The following is a 26,563-nucleotide window of genomic DNA, read 5'->3' as shown; positions in this document are numbered from 1 at the left end:
ACTCGCGGTCAAAGGTGCAGCGTGGCAGAGCCAGCTCTCGCTGGGTGGAACGAGGCGGGATGGCGGTGCTCAGCCCACCCGCTCCGCGTCCCCAGGAGCTGTTGAGGAGCATCCGCCCCTCGGTTATCCCGGCCGCCCCCTGGCGGGTGCCCGGGGCTCGGCTCCGGCTTCCCTGCGCCAGACGCGGATTCTGGGCCAAGGTCCCCAGCGCTCGCGGCCCTGGGTCCCGGGGCCCCGCGGGTGGAGCTGGAGCCGGCACCCGAGGGAGGAGCAGGGACGCGGATCAATAAAGGGAAAGAGAGGAGGGAAAAAATGTTGCGGGAGAGGAAGAAGCTGCTTAATTCCACGCAACAGGTAGTTGCGCGCGTCGGCCGAGACTCGGCGCCGGTCACGCGTCTGAGACCCTCAAGCTCGGCTCACTGTTCCCTTTGGGGAGTGTCGCCTGGTATTGCTCTAGTCCTCCACTCCCAAGGTAAGAGAGCGCCTACCACGTGGCGGGCGCCGCACTAAGCGCTGTACGACCTTATCGCCTAATTTCCCCCACGTCCCTAAGCGGCAGGACTGTTATCACCCGCGTACTGAGAACGAGGGAACGGCCTTGGAGAAGCTGGGTGGCTTGCCAGGAGTTTTGCAGCCAGTGCCGGAGCGAGGACTCCGAGAAGGGTCTGTGCGAGTCTGAAACCCGGGCCACAGCCCACAGCCGCTCAGCTCTACAGGGTTATAGTCCGGTCGCGTGGTAGGCACCTGTCACGAGCCTCGCTGGGCGGGAGGAGAGGGAGAAGAGAAGAACCAAAAGGGTGACCAGGTGCCTCTCCCCCATCCACACCCTCGGCCCGGGGAGAGGAGAGATCATTTTGGGCGCGGGGCTGGCTTTGCGCCTTGGAGAGGATAACCTTTCTTCTCCAGGCATCCAGTCTCCAGCTGGCGCAGGGTTTCGGGGTAAGGTCCCCCCTTTGGGGCAGCAGGGGCAAGCGGAGACTCTGGGGTCCGGGAACCTGCACTAGGAGGAAGTAGGGCGGCGGGAGCGTGGCCGCCGGCAGAGCAGGCGCAGGAAGCAGCGAGGCTGCGCGTGGCTAGCGTCCACGCGGTGGGTGTGCGGCGCTTTCATTCAAACTTTCGGGAGTCTCGGTTTGGGCGTCAGCGAAGGTGTGACCAATCAGATTCCAGAGATGGGAATAAATTATGCAAATAACCATCTGGCGATGGGTCAGATGACTCCGATACTTTAAAAAACTACCTCTCCGGTGTGACAGTGTCGAGCCCTGGCTTCCCGGGCAGGCGGCACGGGTGAGGGTAGATCTGGTTCTCGTTCAAGCCACTTCACACTCTTCCCCAGCATCCCGCGGCTCAGTTTAGCCGAGTTTTCCTTTTCCGTCATCTCCGCCTTCAACTGTCTAAGCCCAACACTCTGGTCCAGAGAAGGCTGCCTACTTCTCATCTTACCAGCTTGGACTGCTGGAAATCCCTAGAGGGGTTTGTTTTTTTTTTTAAAGTCCTGTTTCGCGGGAGGGGGTGTGGCGGAGAAGGATGAGAAACTCCATTCTTCTGCTCTGCCTCTGGAGCGTCTATTGTTGCTTTGCCGCGGGAGGCCCCGCACCCCTTGGTCCAGAGGGCGGGCTGGAAGGTAACGTGCACTTTTTTTATTTACCCCTTCCCACTTCTTTTCTGTGCCGGGCCCCCTCTGTCTTGTCGACTCTTACTTCCGTCCATCCTCCTTTCTGCGAGATCCTCCTTCCTTTCCCGCTGCGCTGTCCATTTTCTGCTCCTAATCAGCCTTGCAGTTCACTTGTTCTTCGGCGCTTCTGACCAGGGCATCCCTAGCGAGGCATCCAAGAGGCCGTAGGCTGGCGGGTGTGCTCGCCCGCGCTCGCTCTCGCTCCACCCCTTTCCATTATGTGGTTCCCTTAATCTGGGCTGTCCAGTCAGCCGAGTTGGCTGCCGGCCGCTCTTCAACCTTATCCTCGTCTTTGGAGCTGGAGGTTTTTGAGGCGAGAATGTTGTTAGAAAGAGCTCTGTCGCTTGGTGCCCCTGCTTTTAAATTTGGGGTAGGCGTTTTGAAAGTTAAGGTGGCAGGGTAGCTGGCTCTGGTTTGATTATGCTTGTAGGGACCATTTAGTGAGTAACTTGTGCCCAGAAGCTGCTGGGCTTATTCCTGCAGGTTGCCAGTCTCCTCCCCAACACTTTTTTTTTTTTAAGATTGGCACCTGAGCTAACAACCGTTGCCAATCTTCTTTTCCTTTTTCTTCTTCTCCCCAAAGCCTCCCAATACATAGTTGTATATCCTGGTTTTAGGTCCTCCTAGCTGTGGCATTTGGGACGCTGCCTCAGCATGGCTTGATGAGCAGTGCCATGTCTGTGCCCAGGATCCAAACTCGTGAAACCCTGGGCCGGCGAAGCGGAGTGCGCAAACTTAACCGCTTGGCCATGGGGCTGGCCCTTCCAATAATTTTTCTAACTGCCCGCTTTCCTCTTTCTACTTTTCTTCATCTTTCTCCTGCTAGCTCCTAGCTTTTCCTTCTTCTAAGTTCTGTAGGGCAATTTCTTCCATTGGAAGAAGCCTGCCCCTAGAGGGTGAGGGTAGTGTTACTCAGTGGGAGAACCAAGTCAGTTAAGCAGGGGAGAGCATGGAGCCCCTAAAGCATACCCCATTATTTCATCTTCTACTATTCTGCTGAGGTTGGGCCGAATAATGTTGATCCAGGTTCAGCTTGTGTGCATTTGGAGGGTTCATTTGAATGAATGGAAAGCCTCGCTTTACTCAGCATGTTGCCAAGTCGAGTGCTAACGGAAGAGTGACCTGGAGTAGGCTGCATCTCTGGTTCCTCTGCTGTAAAATGCTAACGTTCCTTCTGACTTCTATGTTCTGTGATTCTGATATTTGTGGGCCATTTCATTCATTTAGAAAATATTTATTGTGTGCCTGCTTAGTGCCAGTCACTCTTCTAGGAGTAGGGGAATATAGCAGTGAACGAGCGGATGAAAACCCCTGCCTTCATGGAGCTTACATTTCAGGGGTGGGAAGACAGACAGTAAACTAGTTAAAATACGGAAACGGTGTTCTGTGTTATGGAGAAAAATAAAACAGAGGAGGAAGGTCCGGAGTGCTGGTGGGAGAAGGTGGTACAGGTTTCATCTGTGGTTGGGTTTCCCTCACTGAGAAATTGACCATTGAGTGAGGTGAGAGGTGAGAGCCATGAGGATATCTGGGTGAAGAACAATCCTAAAGTCCCAGAGGTTGAAGTGACCCAGGCTGGAAGCAATGGGACTGAAGCTAGAGAGCTCTGGGGTCAGAGGAGGCCAGATGCTAAGGTGAAACTTTTATGTCCATACGTGGGTTTATCCACAAACCTGTCCCAGAAAGCCAGCAGACTCCTTTTCCTTCTCTCCTAGACTTCCCCATCTGGTCTCTGCGTGAGTAGCTATCTGGGTGGAAATTGAAGAGTTGTCAAACTAGTTATGTCCATGGTTCAAATTTCTGCCAGGTGGGGCTTTTGTTCTTGCTTTAATGACCGAGTGCTGCTTGTGTGTATTTGGTTGCATTTTTGGAACCCTATCCTTTTTACACCTGGTGCATTCTCTTCCTCCCCTTGCCCCCTTCACCACCACTCTCTCCACTGCTTTGGTCTCTCTTTCAATGATTACATTTGCTTCTTAACTCTGGGAGAAATTAAGCTCCTGGGATGGTCATTTGCTATCTTTTCCCTTGATTTCTGGGTGACAGCAGAGTTTGATCTTCTAATTTCCTGGCTCGTTATCAGAGGATGGTTTCCGGGCTGGTTGGAAGCGGGCAGAATGAGGTTCATTCACAGCCGTCTGAAATAGTGTGGTGATGACAGAGCCTCGTGTTAAAAGGCCGTAGGGACCATCAGTGACCTCGGCTGTGTTTTGGGAGCAGGGCCATCCCCTAGACGGCACTGTGTGTGAACAGCGGAGTTAGAAGGAGTGGTTTTACTGCTCTTAGGAGTTTCTTCATGGCTTCAGTTATTTATTTAACAAACTAGAAGGATGCCTGGCACATGTCTGGCACTCTGAGGAGAACTGAGGATGCCTGAGGCCTTTGGAGTAAGTGCTGGAATCGAGATGGGAATTCTAGGGGAAGCCCATTGTATAATAGGTCGAACTTCTCACCTCCAATTCCAAAATCCAAAATCTTTCAAAATCGGAAAATTTGTTTGGTAACTTGTTTGGCAGTAAGACCTGGCCTTACCTGACTTGAACTCATTTGGCAGCAAAAACTGAACTGAATGATCAGGAGGCTATTTATAATCTTTACTTTTGCCCTGGAGAGTGAGTAGTCATGGGTTTCCCTGCAGAAATATTAGTGTGTTTGACAAATGAGGAGCTCCAAACCCCGCTGGGTATATGGTATATGCACCATAATGCATATACATGGTATATGTACCATGATGCCTTTCTAAAATCTGAAAATTTCTGAATTCGGAAACTCACCTGGTCCCAAGCATTTCAGGAAAAGAACTGGGGACCTATACTCTAAACGTATTAACTTGAGGAAAAGAAAGAGAACTCATTTTGATAGGGAAGAAGAAAGAAAAGCAAACGAGACCTATTTATTTCAAAGTCACAGTGATTGATACTAGTGACTAATTAATACTCTTAAATAGATGAGATGAAACTTTTATAATATCTTTGCAGCTCTTCTAGGGGGTGAGGAGGAAACATTCAGCAGATGTGAAAACTGAAACCCAGAAGGGTTAAGTAATTTGCTCAAGGTTGAACTAGAGCTAGACCCAAGGTCTCTCACCGCTCAAGCCGCTAGATGCACCCACGCCCTGTTCTCTCTCCCCAGATGAACCCCACAAATCCAGGGATGTACAGGCTGCTGCCAAACCATCTGTGAAGTTTAGCCTTGTCACCTCTGAGGACCAAAAGCACGAAGGATGCGACCTTTCTCTTGGCCGGGACCAGCCCCTGGAAGACTGTGGCTTCAATATGACAGCCAAAACCTTTTTCATCATTCATGGCTGGACGGTGAGCCTGGGGGAGGGAGCCCTATAGCTTTACACAAGATTTGGTTGCCTTTGTTTTGGTCAATTAAAAAGAATACCGGTGCTTCCAGGTTCCACTCTCTCTCCCCTTCTTTTCTTGAGGGCTGCTTGTATTTCAGACGGCTGTGAAGAATGTCACGGGCCCTTGGCTGAGGGGGCAACCTGGCCTCCAGCAGAGTGGTATTTAATGCTGGCACGCAGCGGGCTTTCAGAAAGTGGCTCTCCTGAGGGCAGCAGCCTTGCTCCACTGGCTCTTAAGGACCCCTCTAACTACACTTAATTACATTGGTCAACCTCTGCCTCACGGGGGGCCATCTCTCCGTAAGAGCTGAGCTGAACTGAAGCAACTTGACTGGCTCTGAGAGTCTATGAGGAGCCAGCTGGCCTGGATTGCTGGCATGGTGCCCTCCTGTTTGCATAGAGATGGCTCCAGTTAAAGGCATTGGGGCTCTTTGTATGCCCTAGCTGAACAATTCATGGTGAAAGGCCCATGACAAACTTCAACAAAAAGGGCTTTAACGCTGGCTTCTGAAGCTTTTGACCAGCAAGGGAATTATTCATTCATATAATGACAGTCTGTAGGAAAATGGCACTATTAAGCGAACAGGTTTCTGCCTGGGCTAATTGGGAGGGGACATTCCTCCTCTTAATGATGAGAAATTCATATCCGTTACATGCTTTCTGGGTCTTTAGGTCTGTCACCAACTGTTGGGGTCAGGCCTGGGGGGACAAAGGGGTGGGTAGGCGCTTACCTACCTAATGTGATTGAAGAGATGATTAAGGGCCTGTCCGTCTATCCTCATCTCACAGCCTACAATTAGAATCATGCATTTGAACCTTTTGGAGGCCCCCTGTCAAAATGCAAATACAGACTGCCTGCAACTCACAAATGGGTTGCATTCCAGAAAGTTCTTTTGTAATCTATTTGGAACTTGGAGCAGCAGTTTCCCATAGAAGCAAGATTGTAAATGGTGTTTGGGTTCCCAGGCCAGGCACAGAAAATCTATTTATCTAATGATGTGCTTGTGGATAGGCTTACAACTGGACCTCGTCACTGTTTCTACTTGGTTTCTGTGGGAAAATGTGTTCTGAGTTCTAATTTGGGATTCCAGGAACAGATCTTCCCTACTCTGGGGTCAAAATGGATGGCAGAGATGGGTTGTGGGAAGGGGTCATTTGTTAACTCTGCGTTTGCCTGGGAGACAGCAACTCCCTGCATCTCCAAGAGAGGAGCTGATTCTCCAGGGCAACCCTCCCCAGCTACCTTTGAATGATGGACCAGGCCACTACTTGCCTGACTGTGACAGAGACTCAGGCTAACCTCAGGCCAGTATTGCCACCAATGCTTATCTCATAGTGGCCCTATCAGACAGGGGGGCAGCAGCAGAGGACACCAGCTATGAAAGTTTTGATGGGAAAAACTGGAGATGTAAAGAGCAATGGAAGACAAACACCTGGGCAGCAATCCTGCCTGTGGCTGGCCCTGCTCACGTGCAGATGTGTGCTCCCTGAGCAGCCAGTGTGAATCGGCTGGGGAGAGGGTCATGGAGCTGAATTCCATATTCATGAAAAGAATTCTGAAGGCTGGAAGAAGAATTTTTAAAAAATGGCCTGTTTTCTCTGCAGATGAGCGGCCTGTTTGAACGCTGGCTGTACAAACTCGTGTCAGCCCTACAGACAAGAGAGAAAGAAGCCAATGTAGTGGTGGTTGACTGGCTCCCCCTGGCTCACCAGCTTTACAGAGACGCTGTCAATAATACGAGGGTGGTGGGACACGATGTCGCAAGGATGCTGGACTGGCTGCAGGTAATGAGATGAAAGGGAGTCATCTCCTTTCATGAGGAGGATCTTGAACCTGAAGCTTCTTGAGAAATACAGGTCAGACTGTTACAGTGAACATCAGGAGTCTGTGAATATCTTTGGGATTCAATTTTTTACTGAAGCAAGTGTTACTTGAAATTCTTGAAAGTTGGGACTTTTAGAAAGCTTTTCAATTATTGATCTGTCTCTGGATTTTTCCTGTTACTTTATTTGCAGGAAGAAAATTTGCCTTATGGGTCATTACTTGCTAATGCCCTTAGGTTGGGAGTGGTCAGGAGCCAGGACCAGCTTGTAATCTGAAATCCCTATGGAAGTCTGCTCTTGCTTCTGAGAGGTGGCTGTCCTGAGGGTGGGGAGGGGGTTGATTCAAACGAATGCAGCCTAATGCTTTGCATAAAATATTAAGTGTGGAAAACAGATCTGGACATCTAAAATTTACTTTTCATAGGTCAATGATTTGCCTGAGATCAGAGGACTTAACCTGAGGCAGGGGTACACTGGCAAAGTGACCCAATCATCTGGGCAATTCTGGGCAATTCCAGCCTGACCTTCTAGAAGCAAAAGCCGATGGAATCTGATGGATTCTGGCAGAATTCAGGATTCTTGAGCGGTCCCTCAATCCTTTGCCTAGATTGTTTTGTAAAGCTGGGTTCCTGAGCCGTGGTGTCAAATTTCCACCTCCTCACCCCTCACTAGCTGATGCCCTGTCAGGATAGGATGCTTTAGCTCTGGGGTCCTGGGCAGGCTTGTGGGGAGGAGTGGGCAGCTCCTGGGCCTAAGAGGGCAGGCAAGGAGCATGCTGCTGCGGGCTGTGGCTGGCACTTAGTGTCCAGTGAGTCTGTGGCTTTGACCTCCACCCTGCCACCCCTGCCCCACTTAGATACTGCCAGAAAGAACTGAAGCATGTAGGGGAAGGGTCAGGTATGCAGCTTCTAATCACAGCCTCCACTCTGTCCCCAGCACTCGGCATTTGAAGTGCCACCCACTCTTTTGACCTCCCCTTACCTGGCTATGTTCCATTGCCAGCAATGCCAGCCATGCCCTGGAAGGCCTCTGCCCCCAGCGCCTGTGTCTCCTCCTCGTTGTGGTGGAATGGCTGAATTGTTGGTGATCCTGGGGGCTCGGGACCACACTCTTGACTCACGCTCTTTTGTGACTTCTTGCAGGGGAAAGATGGTTTTTCGCTCCGGAACGTTCACTTGATCGGCTACAGCCTTGGAGCTCATGTGGCTGGGTACGCTGGCAACTTCGTGAAAGGCACGGTGGGCAGAATCACGGGTAAGCGTGGCTGTCTCCACTGACAGCTGGGCCCTGGGCTCTCTCGGGGGAGCTCACCTGGCTTTTCTGAGCCAGCGTGAGTGAGCCATAGAGGGTTAGCTTTGGAAGAAACCTGGAGAATATCCAGAGCTTTTCAAATGTTCTTTTTAGTCACAAAACTTTATTCAAAAAACTTTTATATAAAGTTTTGAATAAAACATATAAAACATATAAAGTTTTGATATAAAACTTCTGAATAAAGTTTTTATTCAAAAAACTTGTTTAGGACCCCAATATATGAAATAGACAGAAGGGGTGTTCTGGTCAAAGCTGGGTGTAGGTGGGTAGTGTCAGCCTCGCTCTTTGGTCCTTCCTTTTCTCCGGGGGAATCTCAGGGTCCCAGAGCACCACGGAACACAGTTTGAAAACCACTGGTCTAATCCAACAGGTGAGGAAACACCCAGGGTTTTGTTAGTACTGTGGAGTCAATTCTGACTCCTAGCAACCCTGTGGACAGCAGAGAGGAACCTGCCCTCTTTTTGCGCCATCCTTTCACCTTCCAGCGCTGCATCAGACAATGCTCTGCTGCTATTCAGAGAGTTTTCATGGCCAATTTTTTCAGAAGTGGGTGACCAGGTCCTTCTTCCTAGTGTGTCTTAGTCTGTAAGTTCCACTGAAACCCATCCACCATGGGGGACCCTGCTGGTATTTGAAATCCCTGTGGCGTAGCTTTCAGCATCACAGCAACAAGCAGCCGCCACCGTAGGACAACCAACAGATGGGTGGTGTGGTTTCCTGACCGGGAAATGAACCTGGGCCATGGTGGTGAGTGAGTGGCTGCAACACCCCCGGGGGCAAACAGCTAACAACTAAGGGGCAGTACTGGGGTGGAGCCATGGCCTACAAACCTCTGAGGCTCACTTCCAGTCTCTACCTGTGATACTCCAGGACCTCAAGGGAAAAGAAGGAGTGTGATCCAGTTTAAATTCTGCCTCTGCCACACACACACACACACACACACACACACTCCTTTAGAACCAACTGTTTGATTCAGCGTAGCTTGAGAGCTTTACTTTTGGTTACCAGGCTGTGGGGCCTGAGCTGTTAAGTGGGCAGTGATTATGTGGCCACACATGACTGCTTCTTAACCCATTGCCAGTACAAAGCTGTTCAGCCTTAAGCCGCTCTGGGTTCTATTGTCTTAGCACCTCCTCCCAGCCCTCAGTGAGAGGCAAGATGTTTCAGAGCCAGGCCAGCTGTGTTCAAACCGCAGCGCACACAAGGCCCCTGCCAGAGCACCAGGGCCCAGGCTGTCGTTGGCAACAAGGACAAGCTGCAGATCCTTCCTTTCCCTATTTCTAAATCTGACATGAGGTGGGGCTAGTGAGGAGCGTTCCAGTTCTTTCCCCTTGCCTGTTGGAGTGGGAGCTGCTGAGATGCAGGCTTTGCTGGCGGAATGCTAATCAGTGCTCCGTGCTGTCTGCGTGGAGCCTGGGGGCCCGCATGTCCTGAGCGCAGCCCCTTCTCTCTGGCCTTTCACGGTGGAGCGGGGGCCTGGGGTGAACTTGACAGGAAGGAGTGGCCTCTGTCCAGTTGCCAAGCAGCACCTCGGAGGGTATTTGGCTGCTCTGATGCATGCTGTTGTGCATGTCTGATGGGGGAGGCTTGTGCCCTCTCCTCTCCCCTCAGACTTCCCAGGGGCTTGGTGGTCCTGACTGGTAAGAGGAACAGAGACTGCAGCTTGTGTGGGGTCCTGAGGTCGGTGATGCTGCTGTGCAGAGGCCAGCAGGGGGTCCTTAGCCTGGGACCTGCAGCAGATACCTGAATCCCTGTCTTACTTGGATCAGAGAGCTGTGGACTGGGGTTTGCTAGGATTTACCTTCTTATTTTTTTGAGGGAATTCTGCAATGTACTAGCAGAGAGGTCCTGTATTCCTAGTTGAAGCTGTGTCTAGTTATAAAAAAAATAACAAGCAGATTCATTCATTCAAGAAGTATGAATTAAATGTCCCTTCTGCAGCCTCTGGGCTAGATGCCACCTAGTGTCAAGTACCTAATGTGTGATAGGTACTCTTGGCTGTCTCTAAGCCACATAGCAGCTGGGGTCTGTTTGGCTTCGTTTTACAGATGGGGAAATTAGGACTCAGTGCTTAAATAATGGGCCCAATATCTTGTGCCCTAAGTAGCAGAGCCAGGATTCAGATTCCAGAACCTGCACCTAGCCACTGCAGCATGCTGCCTCTCCTCAGGCAGAGTAGGCTCTGCCCTGCGAGGCCAGATTGCAGAGGCTTTCCTGTGTGTTTATGTGTGTGCACAGGTGTGCGTGCGTGTGTGTATTCCATTTGTTGAACACAACACCTTTGGAGGAGTCTAATTGCATGGAAGAAGGGGTGGTTTTCCATCTTCTCTTTTTTTTTGGAGGGGATAAGTTCTCCCTCCCATTCCTAGTTAGAAAAAGAAAATTGCACAACTTTTCCCCAGAGTCTGTGGGCCCTGGCTATGCCTCGGGCCGGGTCAGGCTGGGTGGGTGAAGGCTCAGCCTGCCTGTCAGCCGGCCTGTCGAGCAGCTCCGTCAGCCGCCTGCGTTCCTCCAGCACGGCCTGGTTTCCATGGCACTGACCGTCTGGTGGAGACCTTTGTTCACACCGAGCCAAGAGCTCCTCTCTTGTATTGGTTGCAAAGCAGAATGTTCTTCTTTTTTTTCCCTCCAGGGGACATAGTGAGAGGCAGGGAGAGGCTGCCTGTGTCAGTACTGGGGTCCTTGCAGCCTCTAAAAAGAGTCATTGTGGGCTATTCTGGGAGGACACTGCTTTTGTGCCATCTTTCTTTTGGGTCCTGGGCTGGGAATGAGCCCCCAAGCAGCTTGGGCTCCCTTTCTGCCTCCATCACACATACATTTTTCTAAACTTCTTTTGGAAACTATTTAGAGGCTCAATTTCTATCAGTTCTCATGAGTCGTGAGTTCCACAAGCTGCTGTCCACTCCAGACAATAGCTCCGGCTTTTGTTTATCCTAAAATCACCCCTCTCAAGCCTCACAATGTGCTCCGGGATGTGGGGAGCACAGTTCCATTACCCAGCTCCTCCTTTGACGACTCTGTTCTTGGTCATATCTCCTCCCTAGCGTGGTGTTCCTAGGTCAAGGTTTCTCAGCCTTGGCGCTATTCATATTTTGGGCCAGCTACTGCTTTGTGTGAGAGCTGACCTGAGCGTTGTAAGATGTTTACCAGCATCCCTGGCCTCTACTCTCTGGATGCTGGTAGCTTCCTCCTTCCATCCCCTGAGTTGTGATGACCAAAATTGTCTCCAGACGTTGCCAAATGCCCGTAGGAGCAACATCAGTCTCAGCTGAGAACCACTGTTCTAGACTAAACAGATCCCCTCCTCTGCGGCACATATTTTCTTGGTAACTTTCTCCAGGTCTCCTCCCTGTGTCTATAGGGCAAAGGCCTCCTAGGTTGCGGTGAATTTGGTTCCTATCATTACTTTGGCTTGGCAATAGTAGTGAGATTTTACATCGACAAGCACTTCATCTCTTAATATCTCACATGAACCGCATGATTTAAGACATTGAAATTTCATTTTACAGATGATACTGAAGCATGGAGAAATTTTTCAGAATCCGGTTCACAGACCACCTACTTTGAGGATCACCTGGGGAATAAATACATATTTTCAGGCTCCACACCAGACCTACCAATCAGAATCTCTAGGGCATCAGGGAATCTGCATTTTATGCTTTGCAATCTTTTTTCAAGGGTTTTGCATTCACACGGTTCCAAAATTAAAAGAAGGTGAAAGTCTCTCTTGTTGTTGCCACTATCTGCCTAGTGCCCTTCTCTGCCCTCTCTCCCAACACATACACACAGGTACCCTGGGGCTTGTGTCTCCTTGCAGAGTTTTTTTTTTATAGCTGCACAATGGGATTTGAATTGTTAGCAAGCTCTCCAGTGATATTTGTGCTGTTTCAAATGTGAGAACCAGTGCTCTCTACAGCGCTGCCTGCCTGTTCAATACAGTAAGTTTGCAGGCAAAAAGGTTTTCTCCTTGTGGCTGCAGAATAGAGGAATCCTGGAGGCCTGGGATGTGGATTCTCAGAGTATCTGGGGTACCCCCCTCTCTTGCCATTCCATCCCTGGGCCTGATTCATAACTAAAGGAAGGGGAAGAGTAAGTCCAAATATAGATAGCTCAGTTTGGGGACACTGAGTCTTCCCTCCGGAAGATGTAGGTAGCTTAGTTATTCTGTAAACCTTCTGCTGTGGAAGGCTCTCAGTGGCAGAATAAATGGGGTGAATGGCTTAGTTTCAGCCAGCCCCCATTCTTTGTCGAACCGCTCCAGTGCCGACAGTCCATGGTTCCTCGCATCCACTTGTTACGTGAGCCTTGTGGCTAGTTGACTGAGTCAGCTGAGTTGTCAGGACAGCTGAAGCCTTCAGAAGAAAGTTCCTCTACAGCAGGCACCACGCTGTTCAGGATTCACAGTGCCGGGATGTCTTCATTCTGTACACGCCGACTTAACTTTAAATCAAGACTCGTTGACTTGGTGCACATGACGGTCCATCTTGGCTCCCCCTTCTGCTGTAGGTCTGGATCCTGCTGGGCCCATGTTTGAAGGGGTGGACATCCACAAGAGGCTGTCCCCTGATGATGCAGACTTTGTGGATGTCCTCCACACCTACACACGTTCCTTTGGTTTGAGCATCGGGATTCAGATGCCTGTGGGCCACATCGACATCTACCCCAACGGAGGTGACTTCCAGCCTGGCTGTGGGCTCAATGATCTCTTCGGCTCAATTGCGTATGGAAGTGAGTTCCTATATTCTGCTTCATGTGGAGGTTTGACTCAGTTATCACATCTCCTCAATCAGCCAGAGCTGATGTACTAGCAACATCCATTTTATTATTCCCACCTTAGTGCCGTTCATCCTACAAGCCTGTTAACAGCCTTCCTGTGGTCTCTGCTCTGCTTTCTCATGCTTTGAGGTTACAGTCATTATGGATTACTTTCTTTTTATAACAAAAGGAATACATGTTTGTTGGGGAAAAAAATCAAGCAATATGAAATTGCATAAAGGAAAAAGTGAAAATCCCCCTCACCTCCCACTCCACTCCTACTTCCACTCTTCAGAGGCAGCTGATGTGAACAATTTGCTTGTATCCTTCCAGTCTTTTTTCTTTGCAAATTTATTTGTGTGTGTGTGTGTATGTGTGTTATGTGTGTGAGTGATTATATTTTTCAAAATCACATTGTTCTGCAACTTTCCTTTTTCAGACATAATATATATTATGGACATTCTTAAACATCAGAGCACATAGATCTATTTACCTTATTCCTTTTAAAGGCTGTATAATAGTCGTTAGTATGGATGCACTATGATTTTATTTTTTGTAACATTTTGAAGAAGTAAAACCAAGACGCTTTCTCCATTCACTTATGATTTCTCTTCTGAAATCTGCTGAGTGCCTGAGCTTGTTCCCAGCAGACAGGGCTGAACTGAATTTGCTGCTGAAAGTGATGTGTGGCCCCAGTGACCAGTCCCTTTCTGGGCTTTTCATTCACTCATTGCCTTGGATCCTGGCAGCATTTCTAAGTCTTGGCCCGGTCAACTCTCTCTACTTTGATGCTCTGCCCTTTGGATGTCCCACTCTGTCACCCACTCTTAAGACTGGTGCCCTCTCCCCATGCGATAATATCCAAATAGCCCCTTTAGGGCTTGGAGGTCCATGCAAGGGGAGGTCAGCCCTGCCTCGGGACATCAGATGATGGTGTTTCTTAAGGCTGATGCTGTTAGTGAGGAAAGGATGGGGGTGGCTTTGCTAAATTTTTCTTACTGTCCAAGGATTTACTTGAACTATTGGCTTTAGCCTCTGGTTACAAGAAATAATGATGTACCATGGGCCAGAAAACCCAGACTATACTCCTAACTTCATAACCAACTGACTATGTGACCTTAAGCAAATTACTTCACCTCTATGGGTCTTTGGGCCATAATCTTTAACTGAAAGGATTGGACTAGAAAGGGGTTGGCAAGCATTTTCCTAAAGGAGCAGCTAGTAAATACTTTATGCTGTGCAGGTCCTACAGTCTCTGTTTCGACCCCTCTACTCTGCTGTTGTAACGTGGGAGCAGCCACAGACAATGGGTAAACAAATGAGCATGGCTGTGTGCCGATAAAACTTTATTTACCAAAAGAGGGCTAGCCTGCAAGCCATCACTTGCTGAGCCCTGGACTAGGTGGTGTTTAGCTTCTGACCCATTTCCAGCATTTTGTGACTGTACAACTCTCTCAGGAGTTAGTGACTCCTCCTGCACAACTGGTCTCCATCACACTATTCAGTGCTTGTTATATGTACTCTCTTGCTCTTCATTCTTTGTGTGTAGTAGTGCTGTCTTCCCACCTGGAGAGAAAGCAGTTAGGCAGCAGGAAGGGCCGTCAATTCTTCTACATCCTGATGGGAGCCTAGCACATCACTGGGCGTGCATTAAGAACGACACAAAGAAGAATGCTAACAGTAACAATAAAAGTCGTTTTTACTGATGAGGTGTACAGTACTTATTGATCGAGTGGGCGAATCATCGAGCGGCAGTTCATCCTATGTATTCTCTGTCTCTCTGTCCTCCAGCAATTGCAGAGGGGGTGCAATGTGAGCATGAGCGTGCAGTACACCTGTTTGTCGACTCCCTGGTGAATCAGGACAAGCCGAGCTTTGCCTTCCAGTGCACGGACTCAAACCGCTTCAAAAAGGGCATCTGTCTCAGCTGCCGGAAGAACCGTTGTAATAGCATTGGCTACAACGCCAAGAAAATGAGGAACAAGAGGAACAGCAAAATGTACCTGAAAACCCGGGCAGGCATGCCTTTCAGAGGTGAGCCTCAGTCCCAGCCCGCAGTGCCCTGGCGGAGGACTTTGTCTTTTCCTTCCTTCTAAATATCACCTTTAGAACAGAGCACATCCCAGCCCGGGCTATGTGACCAGCATAGTTTAATCAAATCATTGCAAATCAGATCATGTTGTGCCTGCCCTGGGGAAGGTAATCTTTAAAAATAAATGGTGGAGGGCTGGCCCCATGGTGTAGTGGTTAAGTTCATGTGCTCTGCTTCTGCAGCTGAGGGTTTGTGGGTTTGGATCCCAGGCACAGGCCTACACTTGTTAAGCCATGCTGTGGTGGCAACCCACATACAAAATAGAGAAAGGGTGGCATGGATGTTAGCTCAGGGTCAATCTTCCTCACCAAAAAAATAAAAATAAAAAAGGTGGAGACTCCTTTGGTGATGTGAATCCTCACTCCATGATCACAATATCAATATCTTAAATTTCTATCTTACATTTAATTTTTCAAAGCTGTTTCATGTTTGTCTTCTCATTTGATTATCATAATAATCTGAAGTAGGACCAACAGGGGTCAAAATGATATCTTGCATTTTTATGACGTGTTATAAACCATAAGGTTTTGCGAGTATTATTTCACATATGAGGAAGTTGAAGCTTGAAGAGGCTAATACCTTGGTGCTTAATTCAAGGTTACACAGCTAGAAAGTTGGCCAGAATCCCCAAAAGTCCCCCAAACCCCAAGTTCAGAGCTCCTTCTTCTATACTGCAGTGCCCTCTTATGTCGCTGGACAGAATGAGACCAGAGGGAGGCTAGAGGCTGGGCTGGACCAAAAGGATGTCGGTCCCTAAAAACTCAGTGTGCTAGGTGACTCAGTTTGGGTCAGGGTGCCCTGAGATGACAAGCAAGGCTCACACATGTCTTTCCTGCTGTCTTTGCAGTTTACCATTATCAGATGAAAATCCATGTCTTCAGCTACAAGTACATGGGAGAAATTGAGCCCACCTTTTATGTCACCCTTTATGGCACCAACGCCGACTCCCAGAATCTGCCTTTGGAAATGTAAGTCACAAGTTTCCCTTGCTGGGTTCAGGACAGAGAACAAGTTGGTTTGAGAGTGGGAGAGAGTGCGGGAATGTGTGAACAAGTACAGAAGAGAGTCTTCTGAGTGTCTCGGGGGGGGAGCTGGATGGTTCCACTGGACTCTGCTGTCCTGTCTCCCACTGTACACTCTCCTTTAAGCCCTTGACTCAGAACATTTCTGGGAGGGAAGCTCCAGGGATGAATCAGCAATGTGAGAAGCTGCTGGATCAGCTGGGCAGAAACTGCTATTTCATTTCAGGCAACGCCTGACACCTGAGGCTTTAGGAACTTCCTAAACGTCATCCCTGGACCGTTTCTAATGATCTGTGGGAGGGACACAGCAATCTGTATGTATTTGTTGAGCCCTCACAGAGTACAAAGCACCGTGCTGAGTAATGTTGGGGTTTCAAAGCAATGTCATCAAAGTATCACTCTCAGGGCTCAGGGTCTAGTTGGGAGACCAGATTTGTACACACATGCACAAAAGTGGGGCAAGGCAGGCTCCTCCAAAAGGTCAAATGAGAGGGGCAGGCAGGAGGAGGCTAGGAGTCTGAGGGAGACAGATGCCTGAGGGCTGAGAGGAAGAGGACACTGTTGGGTGGGGATGTGACTTCTTTGGGCTTTCTCATTTCTGTTCTTTCTTGGTCCTGTCCCTCCAGGAAGTAGCATAAATGGGTAGATGCTCAGGAAGGGTTAGGATAAGAAGTCAGGGTGCTGTGAGCAGAGTTGTCGTTCTGTCCGTGTGGAACACAGCTGAGCTTCTGTCCTGGTTCTGCAGGGGGGCCATGGAGGGTGTGGAAGAGGGACCTCTTGCTTGTTTCACTCCAGTCACTGTGGGGCAGGTGCTGCCACAGTGTCACCCCACATGGTACAGAAGTTTTCCAGGTGGCAGGGGAGTGAGACCGGCTTTTCTCTCCTCTTGTAGAGTGGAGCAGATCGGGCTGAATGCCACCAACTCCTTTCTGGTCTACACCGAGGAGGACTTGGGAGACCTCTTGAAGATTAAACTCACCTGGAAGGGGACACCTCAGTCCTGGTACAGCCTGTGGAGGGAGCTTCGCAGCTACCTGTCTCAACCCCGCAAATCTGAGCGGGAGCTGAATATCAGGCGCATCCGGGTCAAGTCTGGGGAAACCCAGCAGAAGTAAGTGCCTCACGACCCTTTTTGGCTCCATGTCAGTGGTGAGCCGAAGGTGTGTGCCTCTGTGGCGTCCTTCCCTTTGCTAAATGTGCACCTTCAGTCCTTCCATATGCAGAGCAGCGGGCAAAACCTCAAACACTGGTGCAAGGAAAAGTGCGTTCCAGAGCAGGGGTCTGTCAGCTGTTGCGCAGCTTGTGCCCAGATCACAGGCCCTCAGCTGAGAGGGGTGGGCAACCGGGCGCTGGAATCCAGCCCTTGTTCTGTTTGCCAAGCCCTGTGTTGGCTGGAGGAAGAGGGGCTTCCCTGGACCAGGGCTCTGGAGGAGCACAGCCTTGCTAATTTATTCGCTCTGGGGTCCAAGCAACCAAAAGTCTTTCTCCTGAGCAGAGCAAACCAGAGTATCAAGTCTCAGGAGCCCCCACAGATAAGGTCTGTGGGAGGACCTGGGTCCCCTAGCATCCTGGTTTCAGAGCGTTATATCTCTCCTTTGGAGGCTCTGAGTCAAGGACATGTGCTGGAATCCTAAGGTCAAGGAAGAGAAGCCTCTCTGCCATGCCTCTACACCACGGCAGGTTCCCCATGTCTTTTAGCCCCAAGCCTAGCATGAAAAATCCAGACCATTTATATATCAGCCCCTAAAACTGTGCCTTGACTCTCTGAGCCCACTTCTTTCTAAGAAGAAGCCAGGGAAGCCTGGGAGACCTGTGTCAACAGAGGAGGGTTTCCTTGACCATGTCCTCCAGCAGGCCTCTGGGAGGGCACTGCCAGCCTCGGGATGGGAAGAGGCAGCCTCCACCCTCTTTGTACCTCATCTGGCATTTTCTCCGTCACAACTCTTCACGTGTCCTGTTTCCATCCATCACCTATGGCACAGCTTGGCCTCGAGGGGAGTGGAGGCTCAGGTCCCTTGTCTGAGTGATTCTGGTCTAGAAACCTGTGAACTGGGGAGTACCAGCTGGGGAACTGTTAGCACCAAGACTGTGATCTAGATAATTGCGTCTTTTTCCTTCTCTTGGCGCTTGTAAGTGCAGCCTGTACCTATGGGTGGGGTAGCAGAAAGATGATCATTTTTATAAAGTATTTCAAATATAATAAACCACTGAAACTTAACAAAGGTAAACAGTTTTCCATATGGGTTTCAGATACAAGATTTTACAAAGTAAAACATGACAGATAGAATTGAAGCCCCTTTGTGCCTTTCTCCTGTCCTGTTCTTCCCCTTTCAAACCAAACGTACTCATCTTCCAACACTAACTAGTGGTAGCGTGTTTTCCGCCTTCATGATCTTAGACCTTTAGTCCTTCTGTTTGTATATGTATAAACAGCATATAGAATTGTTTTCGATTCTTCTGAAGTTTACGTGAATGGCCATATCCCTTAACACATTGCTTTTTTCATTCAACTTTGTTTATGAAATTTACCCAATACATATAGATCTAGTCTATTCACCTTTAACTCCTCTATGTAAACTGTTATTGTACAAAGAATAGCTTCACCATTGTTCTGTGAATATTGAAGTTGTTGCTTCCTTTTTGCAGTCACAAATTGTGCTGAGATGAATATCCTTGTACATTTTCCTCGTGCACGTGTGTGAGGGCTTCTTTGGGGCAGGTATACTAAAAAGTTGAGTCACTGGGTTATGGCATATGTATCCTCCAACTCGATTAGGTATTACTACATCCTTCTCCAGAGTGGTTGGACCAGTTTTCAATCTTAGCCTCAGAATAAGAGGTCTCTTTCCCCTCCTCCTCATCTACATTTGTTGAAACATTCTCGCCATTCTGTTGGGTGAGAATTGACTACTACCACCTGTTGTTTTAATTTGCATTTCCTGATTGTGAGTGTGGTGGGTAAACTTTTTATATGCTTATGGGCTGTTTGGGCTTCCTGGTAAAGATTCTTAAAGCTGTTCTGAATGTGTCTTTTGTCCTTTGGGTCAGCATCAAGGTCAGGTGTCCCATCCATCTCTTGGTCATGGAGTCATGCTAACCATAACCAAGGCTGGGGTAGCCCACATGGTTTGGCTGTAAGTTATAGTTAATGGTTATGAGACCCCTGATTCTTTCTGTGGTCTTGGTTGTCCATTTGCTGAATCTTTGATTTTCACTTGAAGATGAATTCCAATTACCCTTGTTCATGGATATTTATGAACACTGTACTTGAGGTACCTTGAGTTTCTCCATTTGAGGAGTTTATAGTCCACCATAGATGTAGAAATCCATGAGCAATTCAAGGCAGTGTATAATGTGTTAAACCAAGACAAAACATTCATTATTAACTCCATGCCATAATAAGTAATAGCAACAAAAGCAACATTATAAGGATGTGCTTTTCTGTTAAATTGAGAGGTCAAGGGTTTGGGCAGTCAGGGGGGCTTCAGAGAGGCTGTGCCTCTGGGATAGACAGAGCAAAGAAGGTGGAAGAGGTATGGTGAAAGGCTGCGTGAGCCAGATTATGGAAGATGTCCAAGTGAGACGTGGCTTAGAGTACTTGCAGTAGCGATGGGAGTTCTGAAGGTTTTTGCATCAGGCTGTGGCATGATGGCAACTTCTCTTTTCTCCTTGCTCCCTCCACCTTGGATGCAGAAAGCACCCTTTGGCTGATGCACAGCCATTACCTCCCCATGGAATTTTGGCTACATTGGTGGTTTCTTTTTCCTCCTAGATTGACTTTTTGTGCAGAAGACCTTGAGAACACCAGCATATCCCCTGGCCAGGAGCTCTGGTTTCACAAGTGTCGGGATGGCTGGAGAATGAAAAATGAAACCAGGTAAGCGGGACTCCTCATCTGTTCATGCAGCACACGTTGCGGGTCACCTAGCGTGTGCTGGATGTGGGTCTGGGCACTTGGGACATAGCAGTGAACAAAACAGATGAAAACCCCTTTCTTTATGAAGCTGACCTTCTGCTGGAAGGAGATAGAGAATCGGTGGAATGCGTAGGATGTCAGAGGTTGTTAATGTCCCTTGGCCTCTTGTTCTGCCTCACTTCATAGTTGTCACAGCCCATGGTCCTGCTGGAATGAGATCTTTCAGGGACTAAGTCTCTGGGGTGGGTGCTCTTGCACCTGTCTTAGATTGAACTCCTTAGTGACCATGGCTGTGAGAATATGCCAGGGTTCCTAGCTTCCTTCTGGGCACCAGGTTGAGTGGAGTGGGACATAAAGGAGACGCACAAGGTATACTCCCATTTTTAGGTATTCTGGAACCCAGGTTGTATGAGTGGATATTAGTGGGCAATTCTCCGTTTTTTGAGAAGCAGAACTGCTCATGTATGTGGCACTGAATCGGACAAAGGGGTCATCATGCTTCAGTATCCCATTGCCCCAAGCTGGAGTCTCATTATTTCAGAATTGAGGAAGGCTGGTCTCATGGTGTGAGGTGGTGGGTGCATCCAAAAGGGAAATCCATCACACACCCTCTGAGCCTAAACACCTGCGGAGGAGGAGGCGCCCCCCTCTTGGCCCAACCACGCTACTAGATAATGATGCTGCTGCCATACACCGAACACATAGCATGTGCCCACCTGCATTTGGTGCCTTCCATACATTATCTCATTTACTTTTATCATCAACCCCATGATGCTGGTGTTCTTAACCTGTGTACAGGTGGGGAACCTGAGGTTTGGGGAGGTGAAGTCACTCTGTCCAGGTCCCCCAGCATGTGATGACCAAATAAGGATTTGCAGCAAGTTGGTTTACTCTAAAGCTTGTGCTGTTTCTTGAGCGTGTAGGTTCCAGTTTCTCAGATAAATACCTCACCTCCATCTGGGTATCAATTATGAAGCAGCTGCGCTCATGTGGGGTCCCCTGTGATTAACCGTCTGCCAACCCTGAGGGCCGGGCTCCGTCCCAGCTGCTCTGTCTCCTGTTCAGAAGCATCAGCATGACCACAAGTTCAGTGATCACAAGACTGTGGGATTCTGAAAACTGCCCATCTAATTAAGTGACTCTGTCTAGTGTAGGCTCGTATGATTTTCTGCTATAATAGTAATTTTAATTCTTTATGTTTGTATTCAAATGTATACCTTTCCAAGTACTTCCACATATATTAACTTCATTGATCCTCAGAACAGCCGTGTAGATTGGACACGCCAAGGAAGGATTGCCATTCTTATTGCTGTTCTTAGGATAAAATATCCTAAAAGACAAGTTGTTCTTTTCTGCTCCAGAACTTCCTAACAGTTGAGAATGATGCAACTCGCCTCCTACCACCTCTTTGAGAAAACAACTCATCCTTTCCTTTACTCTCAAAGGAGCAGAAGACAGTAGGAGCCTGAGTAACAAATTAACAAAGGAAGTCATGACCTCTCTAGACATATGTTACACCTTCAGTATTCTCTCTCCTGACACGGATACTGTTCACCTACTCACGGATAAGCAAACTGAGGTTCCAGGAGGATCAGTAGCGCATTAGTGTAGCTGAGACCAGAATCAAGATGTCTGACTCTGTCTTGTCCCTTTGCTGCCGTACTACAGTCTTTCTTGTCTTTCTAGATCAAGGCAAAGAGGACTCACTAGTAGTTCTCCGTGCGGTTGTGTGTGTGCGTGTGCTTATGTGTGTGTGTGTGCTGCGAGTGAGTGTTGTGCTAAACATGTGAATGCCAGCGCTGAGGTGTATGGAACTAGGAAGCCAGAGAGGGCTCCAGCATGGTGTTTCTCAAAGTGAATCTGTGGCTTGTTGGAGGAGGGGGAGAAAGAAGCCCTCAGGACCTTTTCTATTTGTTCTGAAAGGGAAGCAAGTAAAAGAGTTCGACGGGTACATAAGAAAGCTTGGTTTTGAGGTGAGCAGAGCGCATCCTCAGTCAGGCTTGCATGATCGCTAAGCCAGCTAACCAACGCCACTCTCAACGGTTCCTTTCAGCCCAACTGTGGAGCTTCCCTGAAGGTGCCAGCCAGGCCCCCTGCCCCCGCCTTCCAAGCACACGGAGGAAAGTTACTGCTGAGGACCCACCTGACGGAAGGACCCCTCTCAGCCTTGGTCCTGGGGCACCCGGAAGAGCCTGCTTGCTGGGCCCAGGACCTTGCCTCCTACGATGGCTGGGACTTCTTCCCGGAGAGGACCATGCACTGCTACCCCTGCTGTTCCTGCTGCTGCTCTAGAATAGCTCTCACTCCAGATCTGTGTGCAGACAGCCGGATGCCCAGGCCCCTTGTGCACACCAGGCTGGTTTCTAAGTGACTGGATGAGCCTGTGTTTTTCCTGACAAGGAACTCTCACTCTGAAGTGGCTGTGTGGAAACCTGTCAGCTGCTTGACCTGACTTGAGCCATAGTGCGAGGTCTTTCTGCTGGGAGCTGACTCATGTCAGGATGGCAGACCTATGACCCTGTTCACCCAGAGAGGGGAGAGTAGATCTGGGCTGGTGCTGATGCCCTTGCTTTTTGGGTTCGATGCGCTACGTTGATCAATACTGGGTACATTTTAGACATTCCGACCTGCTCCCCAACTCACTCCCTAGAGCATGCATCATTGGCTTTCTTATTTTTCCATTGCTCATTTTTTGATTGAACAAATGTTTATTAAGCACTTAAACTGAACTAGTGAGTGGCAGTAGACACATTAGTAAACCTCTCCAAACTGTCTCCTCATTTGGAACCTAATGGCCGTGGGATATCTAGCCCCCCTTCCAGTTTAGATAGTTCATGAATATATATGTGACGAAAGGCACGACGGCCGTTGAGAGCGCTACAGGACGTAAGAGTTGGGGACCCTGAGGCTTTAAGTGATTTCTACCTATTTCTTCTTAGTTAACATGGGTGTTCCCCCTAAGAGTGACAGGTTTGATCACTAGCAGAGTAGTGAGCAGCGTATCACACGTGCTGGGGATGGAAAGGTGGCCAATTGCCGAATGATTGCTTGGGAGAAAAATCTCTTCTGTTTAGGAAGATGGAAGGTATTACATATGTTATACATATCTGTTTATGCAGAAATCAGCGTCTGTCAAACAGAGCTGGAGCTAAGATTTAAAACAGTGCTTTTTCCTCCTTGGAATCTCTTGTTCTAATACCAGTGCCTTTGCTAGGTTAAACCTCTTGGAAAAGCCTCCAATTTGAGATCTTGATTTGAATTAATAGACATGAAATCTGAGAAATCCTTTTGCATGTGTATCACCTAATTAGAGACTCTCAACAGGACGTGAGCTGGGCAGCTATTATTATCTCTATTTTACAAAACCAAGACTAGTGAGGTTCAGCCACATGCCTACAATTATATACAAGTCGGTAGCGGAGCCAGGCTGAGGACCCAGATTTCTTGGAAGCACAGTTCGTGGTATGTTCAACTCTGCAACTTCATCAAGACCTCTACAGCCGTTTTCCATCAATATGCCCCAGATGTGACAAACAAGGAATTGTTTTCAGAGCCATCCATAAAACCATAAACCCTTTTATTATAGGACAATGACTATGCCAAGGGGTTGGGCTTTTTATGGATGAGATTATCTGGAAGGAGGTATGATGTCAGGTGGGGGGAAGAGCGATTTTCTTTGTACTTAAATTTTTAAACGACATTGTTTTAATCTGTATTGTGCCAAAGTTGTATCATTATTTAATGCCAAACTTCAGAAGACATAACCAGTCAAGTCTTAATTCAAGGTATTTTCTCCATCCACTTGTGGCTTCTTCTCTTGCTTCTGTGACTGCTTTCTAGTCAAAGTGAAGCTTGTATTATTGGCTGTGCATTCTGGTTACTTCTGACTTCTGTTTTTAGTCATGGAAGCCTTGGGAATCCAATCCTTGGTGGGTCCTGTATTTATACATTTGGTCTTAGACCTTATTTGTATATGATGATGCTTTTTTAAAAAAAATGTTAAGAATACTATTTATTTTTCAAGTGTATATAATGTATAAAAACAAATATATAGTTAGTTTTTAAGACTAACCAATTTGAAGATTAACATTTTTTTAGCGGTTTGTGTGTCTTTTCAGAATTAAAGTTACGTTAACATATTATATTAATTACATAGGAACACGGTTACAGTCTAATGCAATTTTTTTCTGAATATATGTCCACACATATGAATATTCTTTCTTTTGTAGACTGACTTTATACTCCATATGCTATTTTATAACCTGACTTTTTCATGTAACATCTTTCTATGTCAATAACCATAAGTCCACATAATATTTTAAATAGGTGCATAAATTCTATCATATGAGTGTGCCATGATTTACATAACTAGCCCCCAAACAAATTGGGTTCGTTTTTAAATTTTATTAATTTAATTTTTTTATTGAGGTTGTAATAGTTTGTAACATTGTGAAATTTCACTTGTACGTTATTTTTTGTCAGTTACCATATAAATGCGTCCCTTGACCCCTTGTGCTCACCACCCAACCCCCTTTCCCCTGGTAACCACTAAACTGTTCTCAAGATTAACATTTTTTAATAGTAAAATAATAAAAAAAATTTGCAAAGTTCTCCGTGGTCTGGCAACTTAATTCTTAAAATTTGAAAGAATTATGGCTGCTCAAGCCTAGACAAAGAGTTACTTTAATATAAGGTATATTCTCTATTTGATACTAATTATTGGTAGGAAATGGACAACAACTCCTTTCACTAAAGAACAAGAAGAAAAATTATTTGAACACAGTAGAAACGCCTGAGAGTGTATGTTAGGAAGAACAAAGAAGTTGGCTGAACACTGGGGGACATGAGCGAGGATATAGGTTTGGTTGCATGGGACCTAAGTAACAGTGACTTACTCTAGATAGAAATTGATTTCCCTACTTTGTTAAAGTCCCAGCTGGTACTGAGGTTCCACTCCATAAAGCCAAGAGGAATCCAGGCTCTTAGCTTTTTTGCTGTGCCATCCATAGGATGTTCTCCTCATCCCCACAGTCCAAAGTGTCCCCCACTGGGTTCCCTTCCAGCCCAAGGGAAGGTAGAAAAGGAAAGGGAGCACATATTCCCTCTTAAAAGCATGACTGTGAAGTTGCCCACATTCTATTAGCCAGAAATCCGTCATGTAGTCACATGGGAAGCTGGGAAATCCTGTCTTTATTCAGAGTGCCCACGGGCCCAGCTAAAAATCCAATTACTTTTTCTAAAGACGGAAATTGGATCTTGCCATCTGTTCATCATGAATTAATTTTTATTCCCTAGAGGCGGAGAGATAGACCCAGGGCACCTTTTAAATCATTCAATTTTGTAGTCAATTTTCAGCAATCTTCAACTGATCTATCGCTATAAAACAGGATGCATTACACCAGTTTGACTTTATTTCTAGTCTTAAACGTTAAAATGTTTTCAAATGAGAAGAAACTTCTCTGTAGGGGGCCTTTCTGGTGGTAGAAAGTGGCTGCTCTTCATGTCCACCCAGAACATTTTGAAATACCAGGGTTAATCGTGGCAGTAGGGGAGGGGCTGGGTTAGACAGTGAGAAGTATGCTCTTAACCTAATTCAGGTGATGAGGAAACGGCAGAAATCTATCTGGCAGAGTAAAGGAACTTTGAAATTGCCCAAAGATAGAGTCACAGTCTGGGTGACTTCAACGTGTCTTGTCCAACTTGGGGATTCAGTGCCACACCTTCACTAGTCAGAGTCCGGCAACTTCTGCACGACCTCCTTTGACTCTACACACAAAGTGAGGCATTGAACTCCTCGGAAGGATGGATGCCAAGTAGTTACTAGAAGAGCCATTGTTACCCAAAGTAGTGTTTCTTAGTTATTGCGTCTGTGTTCATAGCTACCCTGGGCCCTCTGCCATGGAAGCTCTAGGAGGGCAGATATTTCTATCTGTCTCATTTGCTGCCGCAGCCCTAGAACCCAGACTAGTGTCTGGAACATAGAAAGTGTTCAATAGATATCTATTTATTTTTATTTTTTATTTTTTTGAGGAAGATTAGCCCTGAGCTAACATCTGCCGCCAATCCTCTTTTTGCTGAGGAAGCCTGGCCCTGAGCTAACATCCGTGCCCATCTTCCTCCACTTTATATGTGGGACGCCTACCACAGCATGGCTGGATAAGCGGTGCCATGTCCACACCTGGGATCCGAACCGGCGAACCCTGGGCTGTTGAGGCAGAACGTCCGAACTTAACCACTGTGCCACCGGGCCGGCCCCCAAAGATTTCAAATGAATGGATGAAGTTGGGTACAAGAAACCAGGTGCTTAAACAGGCAGTAAGGGAATTGGGAAAAGAACAATTAATTTGAAGTCAGAAATCCTGGGATGTCACTCAGTATCATATGAGCTTTAGGCTAAATAGGATCCTTCTGAGCCCCTGTTCGCTCATCGGAGAAACAGAGACAGTACCTGGCAGGGATGTTGTGATCGTTAAATATCTGTAGTGAAAACAAGTATCAGTGTTTTGTAAACATTTGAATTAGAAAAAGAAAAAGATAAAACAAAAATAAAATCCTTTCTATGACTGTGGAAATTTTGTATATGATAAAGGGGTTCTGTGAATCATTGGGAAAGGAA

General features: G+C 47.6%; 1 protein-coding gene across 3 annotated transcripts; it reads left to right on the top strand.

Moving 5' to 3' along the window:
* LIPG (lipase G, endothelial type) lies at nt 1–24,558 on the top strand. Of its 3 annotated transcripts, none has more exons than XM_014846302.3 (10): nt 1–472; nt 4,808–4,989; nt 6,633–6,812; nt 7,994–8,105; nt 12,669–12,890; nt 14,709–14,951; nt 15,857–15,977; nt 16,924–17,142; nt 19,804–19,908; nt 22,001–24,558. In XM_014846302.3, the coding sequence occupies exons 1-10, from the start codon at nt 313–315 to the stop codon at nt 22,020–22,022; spliced, it is 1,566 nt and encodes a 521-aa protein (XP_014701788.1). In that variant the 5' UTR covers nt 1–312; the 3' UTR covers nt 22,023–24,558. The 3 variants fall into 3 exon arrangements, with proteins under 3 accessions (XP_014701788.1, XP_014701797.1, XP_070369179.1); XM_014846311.3 differs by lacking the exon at nt 1–472 and adding an exon at nt 1,223–1,624; XM_070513078.1 differs by lacking the exons at nt 1–472; nt 22,001–24,558 and adding exons at nt 1,223–1,624; nt 21,871–21,980.
* The last annotated feature ends 2,005 nt before the right edge of the window (nt 24,559–26,563 follow it).

Source organism: Equus asinus, chromosome 7, assembly GCF_041296235.1.
Source record: "Equus asinus isolate D_3611 breed Donkey chromosome 7, EquAss-T2T_v2, whole genome shotgun sequence".
Taxonomy (NCBI): domain Eukaryota; kingdom Metazoa; phylum Chordata; class Mammalia; order Perissodactyla; family Equidae; genus Equus; species Equus asinus.
Note: the sequence above shows the minus strand (reverse complement) of the source record. Positions and strands in the feature narration are given on the sequence as shown.

Excerpts from the sequence above, each read along its gene's own strand:
- LIPG (XM_014846302.3), top strand. The coding sequence starts at position 313 with ATGTTGCGGGAGAGGAAGAAGCTGCTTAATTCCACGCAACAGGTAGTT. Across the intron at positions 473-4,807 it reads TCTAGTCCTCCACTCCCAAG|ATGAACCCCACAAATCCAGG; the intron begins GTAAGAGAGCGC and ends CTCTCTCCCCAG. Across the intron at positions 12,891-14,708 it reads CGGCTCAATTGCGTATGGAA|CAATTGCAGAGGGGGTGCAA; the intron begins GTGAGTTCCTAT and ends TCTGTCCTCCAG.